A 15,742-nucleotide genomic window follows, 5' to 3' on the forward strand; every position below is an offset into this window, starting at 1 on the left:
CATGTAATTCACGATTACTCGAGAGTCACGTGCGTGTGTGCTATGTCAATGCTCATTTATCCAATCAACTGCTCAAATAGATTCACAACACTTACTAGTCTATAAACTCCAGAGATCTTCAGCTCAGTTTAACCCACACTTCATACACATACAAATTCACTTACACAGATCCCAAAGGACTTTATTGGTAATTATTTGGTTCAATAGATTTTCAACAAAAGTATACCAAAAGATGATGTCACACAATGAGATGCTTACATGCAAATGATTAAAGTCCATACTTGCTAAGAATGTCTCTCAGGTATCCATAGACTTGACTTGAACAACTTTTCTCCACAATTATATTGGATAAATGTGACAAGGTTAATAGGTCTTGTAAGCTTGTAACGTTAGGCTATGGCTCTTGGTTACAATAGAAGGTATGGAGATCAAAATTTGAGAGAAATAATCGAATTTTCATCATCTTCACTTTCATTTTATTCACCATCACTTTATTGTTTTCTTCCCAATTATATCCTCTATTTCCCATATTTTTTCTTTTTCACCACTTTTTGATTCTTTCTTTTGATTGGTTTTCTTCTTTTTTGTCTCTTTTTGAACTCCTTTTTGCACATTCAATTTTTTTCTTTTTCTTTTCACGGAGTATTTGAATCCTTACAACACCGATGAACTTATTTCTCTCAGAGCTTAGGTAGGACACTAAGTGTATAAGCTTCATTAGGTAGTTGTTGTGGGATGTAGAATAGGTACAAGTGTGGGCTAATTGTATGTCATTGACACACACCAATTGATTTTTAATAGGCTCGAAATGGGACACTAGGGATATTTCATGTTGATTTGGTAATCTCAAAGGCTCAAACGATTCCAAAGATTGTCTAAATCATTCCTATGTCATATATTATCCGTATTTCGCCTCGAAAAGTATTCAAGCAAGTTCTAGATTTCTTTCAATCCATTAGTCAACTCGTACAAACCAATCACATGCATTTTTCAATAGAACGGATATATAAGATAGGTGCACAAAGAAAAATCAAGCATCTCAATCTACTCGAGGCTCAATGGGCTAACGAACGATAATAACAATGAAAACATGCCCAAAGACATTGAGAAAGATTGCCTAGGTCATTTTTGTGTTTGCAAAATTGTCAGTTAATGTGTAACGTACCATATTTTGAACAATTTTAAGATTTGCGGAAAAATAAAAATTTTCTTACATAAATAATAAACCTTCAAATTTCGAATAAGATAAACTGCTGTCAAAGGAAATATTAGAAGTAAACAACTACAACTATAGTTTGTGAAAAATATTCGTTCAAACAATGTTAAACAGGCTCATAAGAAAAATTCAAAGTATTTGAAACATTGCATAATTTCTTAAAAACATGGGAGGTCCTCGGGTTTAGCCTCTTGCTCAGTCCAAGACGGCTCATTGGTCCCCACCCCTCGTCTACTCAACATCTTCCTCATCTGCATCGATTAAGTCTAGTGAGTCTAAATACTCAACATGTATAAACTGGAGATTGCAAGTACTACATAATAAAACCACATGCATCTTTAAAGTAGGGCTTACATACTTGAAACTTGAACGTAATAGCATAAACATACTTGAAACTTGAGCGTAGTAGCATAAACGTAGACGTGCCATCATCATAAAACTTTTCTTAAACATACTTGTATCATATATACTTGAGCATACATAACATCATTTTGCGTAGAGTTATGTTTCAAAGCAAGTGACTCATACATAAATGTGCATGATCAGACTAAACCACAATACTGGGCTGGCAGGGAAAATCCACTACCACATACATGAGATCCCCGATCATGCTTTACCGGGCGGATTGGTTTCTGGTCATGCTTTACCACTTTTCAATCCTGATCTAAACCCGGTCATGCTTTACCGGGGTGGAGAGGTCCTCGGCCACGTTCACCGACTTCCAAACCCGTTCATAATTTGGTCACAAGACATTTAGCATACTTCAAAAACTTAAAATATTTTCTTTTGCACGTAGAACATACTTACTTGGCGTCGAGGGATTCGTTGGTCTGGCTTGGAGCCACTGCTGCACATACTAACATGAGTTCAAACACTTATCTTTCATAACTTAGACGTAAAAGTCATGCTCACCACCCCAAAGGACAATTAACTTATAACGTTCTATTGGGACTTTACCTCATTTAAACATCGTACTAAAACATGACATCGAACCCCAAAACAATCTCTATATGGAGTGCTCTGATACCAATTGAAGGATCGTGTGCTGGGCACCAGAGGTGTTTCAAACACAATATTCTCGAAGAGCTGCAATAGCTCGTGTTCTAAGAATTTTTACACCGATGAATTAAATCGAGTTTGATTAAGAATCAAGAAAAAAACACTCGAAGTAATCATTCGTTAAGAAAAACTGATAAATTTTATATAATGTGCAATTGAATAACTGAAATTAGGAGAGTCAGTTGTGGCACATATCAGTTCAGTTATGGTGACAACTGAACTGACGGATGCTTTAACTGATCAAATCAGTTGAAAACAAAAGTTAAACAGTTAAAGGACACATGATATGTTTATGGATGTTCGGAGACTTCAACTGCTCCTATGTCACCCCTTCTACCTTCTCGGGTAAGATACACTAGAAGACTTTGATTTATACAACAATTTGTACAAACCCACCCAGCTTAGGACTTACCCACTGCCTAACTGAACTCCTAGACTAGACTGAAGGCAGCACCTCCCAGCCAACGCTTGTTTAATGTTTGTGTGTCGAAGACTACATACATAGGTTTAATGTCTTTGTGCAAGACTGTATTTTGGGAGGTAGTGTGTGTGTGTAAGAACTGAACAATGAACACTACAAGAAAGTGTTCTCACACACATAGAGAATTGTGCTTCTAATCTAAGCTGATAACACGATGAAGTGTTCCCTCTGTGCAAATTGCTTCTAGTAAGCAGATATGCAATAAGCGTGCCCTTTCTCTCTGTTTCTTCACACACTTGTTTTTGTTCTTCTTCTACTTATTGGTCTTCACTGATCTTCTATTTATAGGCGGGAAACTTATCGTACAGTGAGACTCCATAATTGTATCTGTTACAGCTTGAATGTGTTCCTTGAAATTTGTCTCGGCTTTTCCAACATCCTTCTAGAACATTTTGGCTTTAAGCTTTGCAGCAACGTCCATTATTGTACTATCAATAGTACAGATGTTTTGTATCCTTATGCGTAGCTGGAATCCACTTAGGTAAGCTTGTCTTGATCTGCAACTGATTGATTCCTAACTGATGCTCCTAACTGATCATCTGAACTGATCTTCAGTTGGGCTGGTGAAATTAGTCGACTCGCCAGTTGAACTGATTTCACTCTTTCAGTTGAACTTATCAGCTGGGCTCTTCATCAGTTGAGTTCTTCATCATCTGGCTGGGCTTCTGAAGTTCTCCTGCTAAACCACCTATCAGCTAGACATCAGTTGAAATGTTCTTTGATATGTCAGTTGAGCTGATTCAGTTTGAACAATCAGCTGGCACTTTCAGTTTTGTTTTGATATATTCAGTTTCGGCTCAATTAACTGATCAGTTTGAAGCCTGATCAGTTACAGCTTCCTGCGCACTACAATAAATCATTAGAAACAAAATAGCAAGTTTTGTTAACATTAAAATCAAGGTTACGAACCTGGAATTTTTCAACAGTATAGCTGCTTGTCATAGTTCTGTAGCTTCTTTTATATCTATCAAGTCTACTGCTTAAACTACTACTAGAAAATTTTTTTTTGTAAACTAATTCTCGAAAATATATTTAAATGCAAGCAAGAACAGCTGTAAATCACACATTTTAAAATAAAAAGCTTCCAAAACTTGTAAAAATACTGCAGTTAAAAACATGTCAAATCCTCAAACCCTAGACGTTGAAAAGTACTGTACTTAAAATAAACTTCATGATCTTAAAAGCGTAAACTTAAACATATCGTGTCAAAGCGTAACGTGTCCAAAACATGTATCAACATATCAGCATATATGTATTCATTTTTTTTATTTGAATTTCGTTCAATAGTTGTGACTTTCGTATCATCGTATTAGTCGATGGATCCATCTACGTATAACAACGGTATCCGACGGCGGGGACATCAGCGACAGTATTACCCATCCAATGAGCCTTGGCCTTACATGTCATCGTATTACCGCGTCATCGTATTTAGTCACATCCAACTCCTTTCCTTCAAAACATGTCATCATATCCATCAATATAAAATCACGCATATACGTAAATTTTTCTTAAAATCAAGCACGCAACCTAATTTTCATATTTCGAAAAAGGTCATATATGTAATATCATAAACATTTAAAACATGTCAAATTGTGATCAGGACACTGCCAGGACTGCTAACTCAACCCGGGTGCAACAAAATGACCATTTTGCCCTTGGAAACCCTAATTGACCATTTTACCTCTGGACCTCAAAATTTCGACCCGAAGACAACCACGCTTAAATCATAATTCAAAGATTCCTAATCAAGCCTCGTATGACCCAATCTAACCCTCACTAAAATCGGTCATAACGACGTATCAATACCCAAACGAGACAATAACGCTAAAATTAAAGCCCCTCATACTTTGGACTAGCGTCTAGGCGCTGACACTTTGGCGCTGCGGCGCTTGGTTAGGGCCTAGGCGCCCGGCATCAATGCTACCAGCTTCGAAGACCAGGCGTTGCGGCGTCTAAAGGGCAGAAAAGTATCCCAAACACTTCGAAGCCATCTTCTGCCCTACTCTCAACCAACTCAAACCAGCCTCAAACCAACCACTCCTAGCTCACCACTGGAACCTCCTGGACCAACCTAGCCAGGGACTCTAGCCCCATGCACGCTGTTGAGCCCGTTTTACCCGAATGTCATGAAACCGAGTCTTAGTCGAGTTTACCCCTTTCGATCTACCTTCTACCCGAGACCAGCCATGCTTGGACCTCCCTATACAGTGGCTTGGACCCACCAAGGTCCGCACCACGGCCTAGTTCAGTCCTCCATGGCCATACCTAACCTTTTCCTTCACCATTCCACCGTAAACTCTAGCCCTTCAAGAAAATCCGATCGACCCTCACCCAAGCACGATCACATCTCGACTCCAGCACCTTGACATCCTAGTTCTTGACATGGACGGCCCTATAACCCTAGCTCTAGCATCTCCTTGCACAAGAATCTTGAAAGCGTGAGTTACATATCAAACAATGCATATTTCATGTCAAAACTATGCAAAAACGATACTGCATAATAGATCAAAGAATTCCTCATGCATCAACACACAAACCAGCGTATTATGATGTGAATGAAGAGAAAAACGAGATTTTGGACGTGTCTTTACGATTAAACGCTCGAAACCTGTGTAGAACGTGCACCGGAGAAGCGGGGAGGGATTTCTTTGAAAGAAACTTGAGAAAGCCTAAGGAGAAAGCTGCTGGAAATTCGAAATGCTGCTGCACAATGGAGAGGGGCGGCTGAAATATGGAGTTAGGGAGATTAGGGTTTGAACGATAGGTTTAGATATAATAATTAGTGTATTATGGGTCTTTAATTAAAATAATGAGGTTAGGTAGGATTTTAGGCCCATGATACATTAAAATAGTCCCATAAAGCCCAAAAAAATTCCCATTAAATATTTCGTTTAGGTACGTTTTTGAAAATATTGCACGAGTCCTCAAAAATTCCCCCGACTCGCTAAATTTTGCGTACCGGTTTAAAATACGATCGTCGAGTAAAAATACCTTAACATATCCCATTTTCAAAAATCACCCTTATTAACAGCATATATTAAATAACTAAAAATAATTATTTAATAAAAATATTTTTTCTTAATTATACCCGGTCTCCGTTCCTCGTTCGAGCACGAAAACTACTAAAAGTCCTTATGCATGAAAATTTAATAAACCATGCAATAAAACGCATATTCATGTCACAAACATGCACTAAATGTATTAAAAATAATTAATTAAAATACCTATAAAATTTGATAACTTGCACGCTTATGGTTCACGTGGACCTTCAAATTTTTGGGACGTTACAAGATCTCTCTGAGAACTCTCGAGCGTTTAGAGGAATTCAGGACTATTTATAGAAACCTATTACTTTGAATCATAAGTTTACCTTAAGATTATGATGTGTTCCTCTTTGCTCTTGATGACTAACATTTGTTAGCTTTTCTTACAAATATTTGAATAAGTCATGTAAACATTGGAATAACTCATGTAAATATTTAATCTCGAACATATGTTCGTGAAAGGAATATTTTATTCCTTTATTATTTTGTTAAATTGATAATATCAATTTAAGATTTTGCCTTTCTAGATTAAAAGATTTTATTTGATTTATTTCTAGATTATAATATTTTGCTTGATTTATTTCTAGATGATAAGATCTTGATTGATTTATCTATAGATATTATATGATTTGTTTTTAATATGATTTTATCTCCAAGATATGTTATCTTTGTTTAAAAGAGTTTTATATCTAATGAAATCTTGTTTCCATATTTTTTATAACTCTTTTATGGAATAGTTTTTAGGTCAAGCAATGGTTATATATATGAAGCACTTTACAGCCGCATAAAGGAATCTAGAGGAGAGAAGAGAGTCTTTTTCGTGGGAGCTTTTCGTGTTTGTATTTTCGTGAGGATTGAGGAAGGTCGGCAGAGGAGTTCTTGCATAGAAGATAAACACGAGTGCCGAGCCTATTTTTGATGAGACGTTTTTGTGTGATTGGGTGATCACTTTGCAGGGCGGGAGAGCTGCTGGAGTTTTTCTGAACATATACAGAGTTCAGATATTGAAGATTTTCGTGTGAAGAATTTGGGTGATTGATTCACAGATTCACTGTGTTGCCGATTGGTGTTGCCAACACTTGAAGAACAACACTGACGCAGAGTGTTGATCGAAGAGTGGTTTCGTTTGGTTTAAGCAACACATTTTTATTTTATGCATCTAGATTTGATTTGGGTTTTTGATGCATATTTTAATTCCTTAGAGTGTCAAGGAATTTGACTTTATTATTTTCACTAGTATTGTTTTGGTGTAAACGATTTACATATTTTCTAGTGAATTTTTTGCCATGAGGCATCTCACAAGTATTCGTACTTGTGTATAATTTAAAACTATTTTCTATTTATTAAAATTATATTTGTGTGTTAATAATTAATTTCCGCTGCCGTGTTGTGTGTCGTGTTGACAACACCGAGCACAACACTAACTTCTGATACACACAATATATATTTATTTCCTGTACAACGTCCCTTACAAGTGGTATCAGAGCCAACGCTTGATACACTAAGTGATTGATTCTGGTTTATTGTTGTTTTTGTAGGAAATATAACAAAAGCTCAATGGATGTATTGGCTTCAAGTGCTGTTTTTAGACCACGGGTCTTGGATGGATCTAATGCGAATGAATGTGTCAACAGACTTCGTAAGAACAAAGGCATGACAGTTTCCTTGAGTGATGACGACTCAGAAGAAGATCTGGAATCTTGTAAAGAAGAAGATCACTCTTTCCTGTCTGCTGTTTTGAAGGAAAAATGCTGGCTGCAAGTCAACCCGTACGATGTTGCCGCAGGTGTTGCAACACCACTTCAAAATCCTTGTGTCTCAATGCTAAATCTTACAATGACTCAGGTAATCATAAAATCCATGATAATGATTCTGATGAACTCACCTTTGAAAGTGTGCAGGCTATGTATGAAGAGTTGTACGATGATTGGCTTAAAAGAAATGAGACAAATACTGTGCTCTCTAAGGAGAATACTGATCTGAAAGAATGTGTGTCTCGACTTGACGTTATGCTTAACAAGAAGGATCTTGAGCTTTGTAGAGTTAAGGATGATCTTGAGAAGGCCTCAAAAACTCTTGAAAAATTTAACACAAGTTCAACAAAACTTGACTCGATGTTAATGATGGGAAAAGATAACAGAGCTGGTCTTGGATATGTTGAAAGTGTATATGAACATGGTGAATCTTCCAACTCCGGATCAATATCAACTGTGTTTGTAAAGGAAAGTGAAGACAATTCTGTCCCTTTAATGGTGAACCCTCCTACGAAGACTCTGTCAATCTCAAAGCTTGCCTCGAAACAAAGGCCGAAACAAAATAGAGCTTCTCCCTCTCCTTTGAAAGTTGATCCTCCGGTGAAAATGTCACAAACCAAGAAATCATGGTCAACTTCTGAACCAAAGCAAAGAAAGCGACATTTTATCTGCCATTACTGCCATAAGCCTGGGCACATCAGACCCTTCTGCTACAAACTCAGAGACGACTACCTGAATTGGCAATCAAATCGGGTGTTGCACACGGTGTTGCACAAGACCATGCGAAACACCGCAGTCACGAAATCTTCCACAAGGAAAATATGGGTACCTAAAACTGTTATTCGATGCAATGTCATTTATACTTCTTTAAAAACTAACATTGCAGGTGCATGGTACTTCGACAGTGGGTGCTCAAGCCACATGACCGGATCAAAAGAACACCTCACGGATTATGTTGAAGTAAAAAGTGGGCGTGTAACCTATGGTGGTGGTGCCAAAGGGAGAATTATAGGCAAAGGAACCCTGAACGTTGATGGGCTTCCTGAACTTCACAATGTTCTACATGTTGAAGGACTTAATTCGAACTTAATAAGCATAAGTCAACTTTGCGATGATAATTTACATGTTAGATTCAACAAAAATAATTGTGAAGTTTTTAATAATGCCAATGTTTGTGTTATGTCAGGTACTCGGTCTGCTGACAATTGCTATCTTTTGGGAGAAGGTGATGAGTGTCGAATTGTCAAGGTAAATGATTTGGACCTATGGCATCAAAAACTGGGACACGTGAGTATCAATACCTTGAAGAATCTGCGTAAGTTTGATGCTGTGAGAGGTATGCCCAATTTAAATTTAGGTGTTGTGTATGTCTGTGGTCCATGTCAGAAAGGTAAACAAACCCGTGTTGCGTACCCGCTGTTGCAACACTTTGGGACAACACAGTGCCTTGAACTTTTACATATGGATATAATGGGTCCAATGGATGTTGAGAGCTTGGGTGGTAAGAAATATTCATTTTTTTGTGTTGATGATTTTTCACGTTTTACTTGGGTAAGTTTTCTTAGAGAAAAATCTGATACTTTTGATGTTTTTAAGAAATTGCATGCTAGGATAAAAAATTTGTATAATGTGAGGGTGGTCAAGATAAGAACCGATCGTGGTAAAGAGTTTGAAAATTCACATTTTACTTATTTGTGTGACAAGAAAGGTATCACTCATGAATTTTTAGCTCCAAAGACCCCTCAACAAAACGGCATAGCTGAGAGGAAAAATAGAACCCTTCTAGAAATGGCTCGAGTCATGCTAAGTTCCAAGAATGTGTCAAAACGTTTTTGGGCCGAAGCTCTAAATACGGCATGTCACATTTCCAACCGTGTATATTTAAGGAGTGGTTCTACAATGACCTCATATGAAATCTTAATGGGAAGAAAACCAAACCTTAAATACTTTCATATCTTTGGTTGTATTTGTTATGTTTTAAATGATCGTGATCATCGTGCAAAATTTGACTCCAAAAGTGATAAATGTCTATTTCTCGGATATTCAATGAATAGTCGGGCTTACCGTGTTTTTAATTTGAGAACTAGAACAACTATTGAGTCAATTAATGTGGTGTTTGATGATTTTGCAGATCTAACAGGAAAAACCAATGAGGATGATACTGAAGGACTGCTGGATATAAGTGAGCCACTGACCAGTACTTGTGTTGAGCCTGGTGTTGAGTCCAGTGAGGCAACACCAAGCACAACACCGCCTCTGAACCGAACAGAAACTATGGATAATGATAACGATGAAGATGATGTGGTGATCAATTGTGAAAAAGAAATTCCCAACAAGATTCAGAAAAATCACCCATCATCACAAATCATTGGTGAAGTACATGAAGGTGTGCAAACTAGGAAAAAGGAGAAGGTCGACTACCGAAAGATGATTGGGCTAGTGTGCATGAGCTCCGAGTACTCCCAGGTAAGTCACTCTTGTTTTGTGTCTCACATTGAACCTAAGAACATTAACGATGCACTAAAAGACGAATTCTGGGTCAATGCAATGCATGAAGAACTTGAACAATTTGTGCGCAATGATGTTTGGGATTTGGTTCCTAGACCAACGAATACCAATGTTATTGGAACAAAATGGATTTTCAAAAATAAAACAGATGAATCTGGTAACATTGTTCGAAACAAGGCTCGGTTGGTAGCTCAAGGGTATACGCAGGTTGAGGGGGTGGATTGTGATGAAACCTTCGCTCCTGTAGCCCGAATTGAGTCAGTCCGACTGTTGCTTGCCATAGCTTGCCATATGCGCATTAAGTTGTATCAAATGGACGTAAAAAGTGCTTTTTTGAATGGAATTTTGAATGAGAAAGTATATGTAAGTCAACCTAAAGGATTTGAAGATCCTCATCACATGGAGCATGTCTACAAGGTGAAAAAGGCTCTATATGGACTGAAACAGGCTCCACGAGCATGGTATGGTAGGTTGGCTGATTATTTGATCAACTTGGGCTTTAAACGAGGTGAGTTTGATAAAACCCTCTTTTTTCAAAAATTGAAGCATGATATTTTGATTTGCCAAGTTTATGTAGATGACATTATCTTTGGTGCTTCATCACAAAAACTTGTTGATAACTTTGTTGAATGCATGTCATCACAATTTGAAATGAGCATGGTAGGAGAGTTGAATTTCTTCCTTGGATTGCAAGTTAAACAATTGCATGATGGTATATTTTTGTGTCAATCCAAGTATGCTAAGAAGCTGGTTAAAAAGTTCTTAAATGATAATTCTAAGCATATGAAAACTCCCATGGGGTCAAGTGAAAAATTGTATAAGGATGATGTTGCCGACGGTGTTGACAACACCATGTACCGCAGCATCATCGGTAGTCTTTTATACTTAACTGCTACTCGCTCCGATATCATGTTCAGTGTGTTTTTATGTGCTAGGTACCAAGCAAATCCAAAAATATCACACCTAAAAGCTGTGAAACGTATACTTAAATACATTGCAGGTACACTAAAGTTAGGATTGTGGTACACACAAGAAACAAACACAAATTTGGTAGGATTTTCTGATGCTGACTGGGCCGGAGACTTAGATGATAGGAAGAGCACATCGGGTGTGTGTTTTTACCTAGGGAACAACCTTGTGTCTTGGTACAGTAAGAAGCAAAATTGTGTGTCCTTGTCCACAGCCGAGTCTGAGTATGTAGCAGCTGCTAGTTGTTGCTCACAACTTGTTTGGATGAATCAAATGATTGAGGATTATGGTTTTCACAGTGACATCATGATGGTATATTGTGATAACTCCAGTGCTATAGATATTTCTAAGAATCCTGTTCAACACTCTCGAACAAAACACATAGACATAAGACATCACTTTATTCGAGATTTGGTTGAAAAAGGCATAATTCGACTGGAATTTGTTAGGACTGAAAACCAGCTGGCTGATATATTCACGAAACCTTTGGACTTTGAGAGATTTTCCAATCTTCGGAAGTCTCTCAGCATGTGCGTACAATAATCACACACACATGTTGTCATTGGTGTTGCCAACACCGATGACAACACCATTTTTGCATGTCTATTTTTAGGATGTTAGGCATACTGCATAATAATAATCATCTTATCTATTTGTGTAAAGTCTGAACAGTGAAGGCAATTTCTGAAAGGTACTCTCTGAGTGTTCATACTTCCGATCAAATGTTGAGGAGAAAATTATGTTCAATCCAAGGCATCGAGTAGTTGAGGATGTTCATGGAAATCGTGATCTTGTCCAATGTGAAAAAGTGACTTGGAAAATGTGAGCATAAGGAGAAAAACAGAACAGAGGTAAATAAAAAAAATTAGAAGAAAATGGAAAAAGCTACCTAGAGGAGTCCATTGAAGACCGTTCTTCTAGTGTGGGAGCTACCACTTCTAAGTAAAAATAGCAATGAAAAAAGCTACCTAGGGGAGTCCATTGAAGACCGTTCTTCTAGTGTGGGAGCTATCATTTCTGAATCAAAAGAAAATTTTATGGAAGTTTGAATAAAACTCAGCAGTGTTGCCAAGAGGTGTTGTCAACACCAAGTTCAGACAAATCACAATTTATATACTGCCTGACATTTCGGTAATTCATCATATTGGAGGCATATTTAGGACATGCATATTGAATTTTGTTTCGTGAATTCATCATGTGCAGTGACATATCAGTTTTGACCTATGACAGTTGATAAAAACCTTGACTAACTAGATTTTGAATTTAAGTGTCTACTTGTGTCAGTGGGTTATAATCGACGTGGGTTTTACTGGATATTCTTTTGAAATCGTCGTAACACGAGGTTGAATCAATTTTACTGTTCGATTTTTGGGAAGAACCATAATTAGTGTTTTGGGTAAATTTCGGAAATATTACCTTTACCGTGTGGATTTTTCGGAGATGAAGGATTGTATCGGTGTATTTTATCTGTTAGAGTAAGAGTATATATGTTTTGTTGCTGTTAAATCTCTGATAATTACTCTTGCTTGTTCTTATTTACTCTCGCAATCTTTCCATGCTCTCGTGATTTCTTTGTGCGTTTTTGTGTGTAACTCCTGATGCACCTTTATAATTTGCTCTCACGTTCTGCAGGTGGCTGAAGATACTGCTGGCGTTGAGTCCGATGTTGTCAACACCGCTGACAACACTGACTCTTTTTATTATGCTGCCCAAATTGAGTTTGTTCTATGACAGATTCAAAAGGTCAAAGAACATGTGGCTGAGTAGATGATGTTTTTGGAATTTGGCTTACATTCTGGTCAAAAAGAGGGAGTGTGAGGACCAAAAATGCAAAGGAATGATGCTGAAGCATCTGGAGGTGCTGGGATTGAATGAATACTTATACTCTGTCTTTAATGTTGTTTTTGTGTTGCTCTCATATCTATTTGCGTGATTAATGAATTTCTCCTTCGTATGTCTTCTTATGTTTTCAGGTGTTCTAACGATGGTGTTGACAACACTGTCAACAACACCATTGCTCTAGCATGTTCTATTCAGGGGGAGATGAACTTTGACTCAGGGGGAGACACTCTTTAACTCAGGGGGAGCTTAACTGATTGAGATGCTTGCCAAGATTATCATTTTTGGATGTTTTGTCCAGAAAGGCAAAAAGGGGGAGATTGAAAGGAATATTTTATTCCTTTATTATTTTGTTAAATTGATAATATCAATTTAAGATTTTGCCTTTCTAGGTTAAAAGATTTTATTTGATTTATTTCTAGATTATAATAGTTTGCTTGATTTATTTCTAGATGATAAGATCTTGATTGATTTATCTATAGATATTAGATGATTTGTTTTTAATATGATTTTATCTCCAAGATATGTTATCTTTGTTTAAAAGAGTTTTATATCTAATGAAATCTTGTTTCCATATTTTTTATAACTCTTTTATGGAATAGTTTTTAGGTCAAGCAATGGTTATATATATGAAGCACTTTACAGCCGCATAAAGGAATCTAGAGGAGAGAAGAGAGTCTTTTTCGTGGGAGCTTTTCGTGTTTGTATTTTCGTGAGGATTGAGGAAGGTCGGCAGAGGAGTTCTTGCATAGAAGATAAACACGAGTGCCGAGCCTATTTTTGATGAGACGTTTTTGTGTGATTGGGTGATCACTTTGCAGGGCGGGAGAGCTGCTAGAGTTTTTCTGAACATATACAGAGTTCAGATATTGAAGATTTTCGTGTGAAGAATTTGGGTGATTGATTCACAGATTCACTGTGTTGCCGATTGGTGTTGCCAACACTTGAAAAACAACACTGACGCAGAGTGTTGATCGAAGAGTGGTTTCGTTTGGTTTTAAGCAACACATTTTATTTTATGCATCTAGATTTGATTTGGGTTTTTGATGCATATTTTAATTCCTTAGAGTGTCAAGGAATTTTACTTTATGATTTTCACTAGTATTGTTTTGGTGTAAACGATTTACATATTTTCTAGTGAATTTTTTGCCATGAGGCATCGCACAAGTAGTCGTACTTGTGCATAATTTAAAACTGGTGTTTATTTATTAAAATTATATTTGTGTGTTAATAATTAATTTCCGCTGCCGTGTTGTGTGTCGTGTTGACAACACCGAGCACAACACTAACTTCTGATACACACAATATATATTTATTTCCTGTACAACGTCCCTTACAGTTCGGATCCATAATTTTTTAGAAAAATCACCTTCTTAAGCATTTAATTACACTATAATAATAACAATGTATGTTTGAAATAATTTTATTTCGACTCTGATACCATTTATGTTCCAGTTATAAAATCAGGGATATTTTTGTATCATTTTTATCAAAAATGGAAGTTCAAACTAAAATTTTGTCATAGGGAATAATCCTAAAGTAAAAATTGAATTGAGAATTTTCTCTAATTTACGCTAGTATATTTTACAAAAATGAATTATTTTTGTGGCCTTTGTGGATATTTTTCTTATGCACTCAATTTCATATTTTAGACAAGTTTTCTTGAATATATAGCCCAAAACTGCTTTGTGTCCATGTGATTCATGTATGCTTTGTACTGTTTTGTGAACATGTGACATATACGATGAAAAGAATGAAGGGAAACATAGAGAATAACGTGAACCAAATTGTTAGAATTATGATAGAAATTCGATTTGCTAGGCATTTTAATGTTCACGTATTATTGTGATTGTTATATATCTTTCTGTTTTGATCTTAGATGCACATCGAGTATGAATTGAGGCAAGAAAAATCTTTTTTCGGCAAGACGAATTTGCCTGTATGTAAGTGCTATACGGAATGACAATCGTCCCTAAGATACAACAACTCCGATCCAAAAATTACAGCATCTCAAGTTCTGGATGTCAGCGAACAATGTGTATGCCTGAACTTTCAAGTTTAGGGAAGAAAATGTATGAAAAAAGTATTCTGATGAATGCTTGAAGAGGAATTATTTAAAGACTGAGTCACATGTTGTGATAAGCTAGGGTACACACCTTTCTGCGATAAGTTAGGGAACACGTCCTTCTATGATAAGCCATAGGATGCGCGGTTCTGCACCAAAGGACAGTCACACGAGACGCACTGGTTCGGAAGGGACACAAAGTTTCCGAATAAAAATTATTTTTCAAATAAATTTTGTCCAAACTTGTAGCTAATAAAAAAGATTTTACTTGACTCAATTCTCAACGTGGAACAACTCCCACTGTTTTTATTCACCTTTCTTCTAAAACATTTCCGATCTCAACAATTAGTATTGAATCAATAGTTTCTTTTTTTTTTTTCAATTGTAATCATGTTAAATTAAGATTGTCTTTTAGAAAAACTTTTTAATTTTTTAATATTTAGTAAATAGTACCATTATTTTGTTAGTAAATATTAAACATTATATTTATATTTTTCATTTTTTTATAATATTAATTATTCTGGAAAAAAAGTTCGACCATAAAAAAATTTATAGCTTCCTGCCTGTATAATGAACTCAATTATATCAAAATAGAATAAATATTTCCAAACCTTGCACCAAGATTCTTTCCATATCATAGATCTTTCCAAAATCAACATACTATATAATTTTTCAAATATCTTGCAATATCTTCAAAAATCACCAAGAAATAGTCAAGTGCAATATCTTCAAGATCTCAAACAAATAATAAAAAAAATCTTTTCAAAATCCTTCAAAAATCTTGCAACCAAATTTTTTTAATTTTCT

General features: G+C 36.4%; 1 protein-coding gene across 1 annotated transcript; it reads left to right on the forward strand.

Moving 5' to 3' along the window:
• The first annotated feature begins 396 nt into the window (after nt 1-396).
• On the forward strand, nt 397-12,762 carry LOC140961724 (uncharacterized). Its single transcript, XM_073420387.1, has 7 exons — nt 397-419; nt 6,545-6,635; nt 6,757-6,818; nt 7,339-7,645; nt 7,702-8,890; nt 9,686-11,343; nt 12,664-12,762. The coding sequence occupies exons 1-7, from the start codon at nt 397-399 to the stop codon at nt 12,760-12,762; spliced, it is 3,429 nt and encodes a 1,142-aa protein (XP_073276488.1).
• The last annotated feature ends 2,980 nt before the right edge of the window (nt 12,763-15,742 follow it).

This window comes from Primulina huaijiensis, chromosome 16 (genome assembly GCF_012295235.1).
Source record: "Primulina huaijiensis isolate GDHJ02 chromosome 16, ASM1229523v2, whole genome shotgun sequence".
Taxonomy (NCBI): domain Eukaryota; kingdom Viridiplantae; phylum Streptophyta; class Magnoliopsida; order Lamiales; family Gesneriaceae; genus Primulina; species Primulina huaijiensis.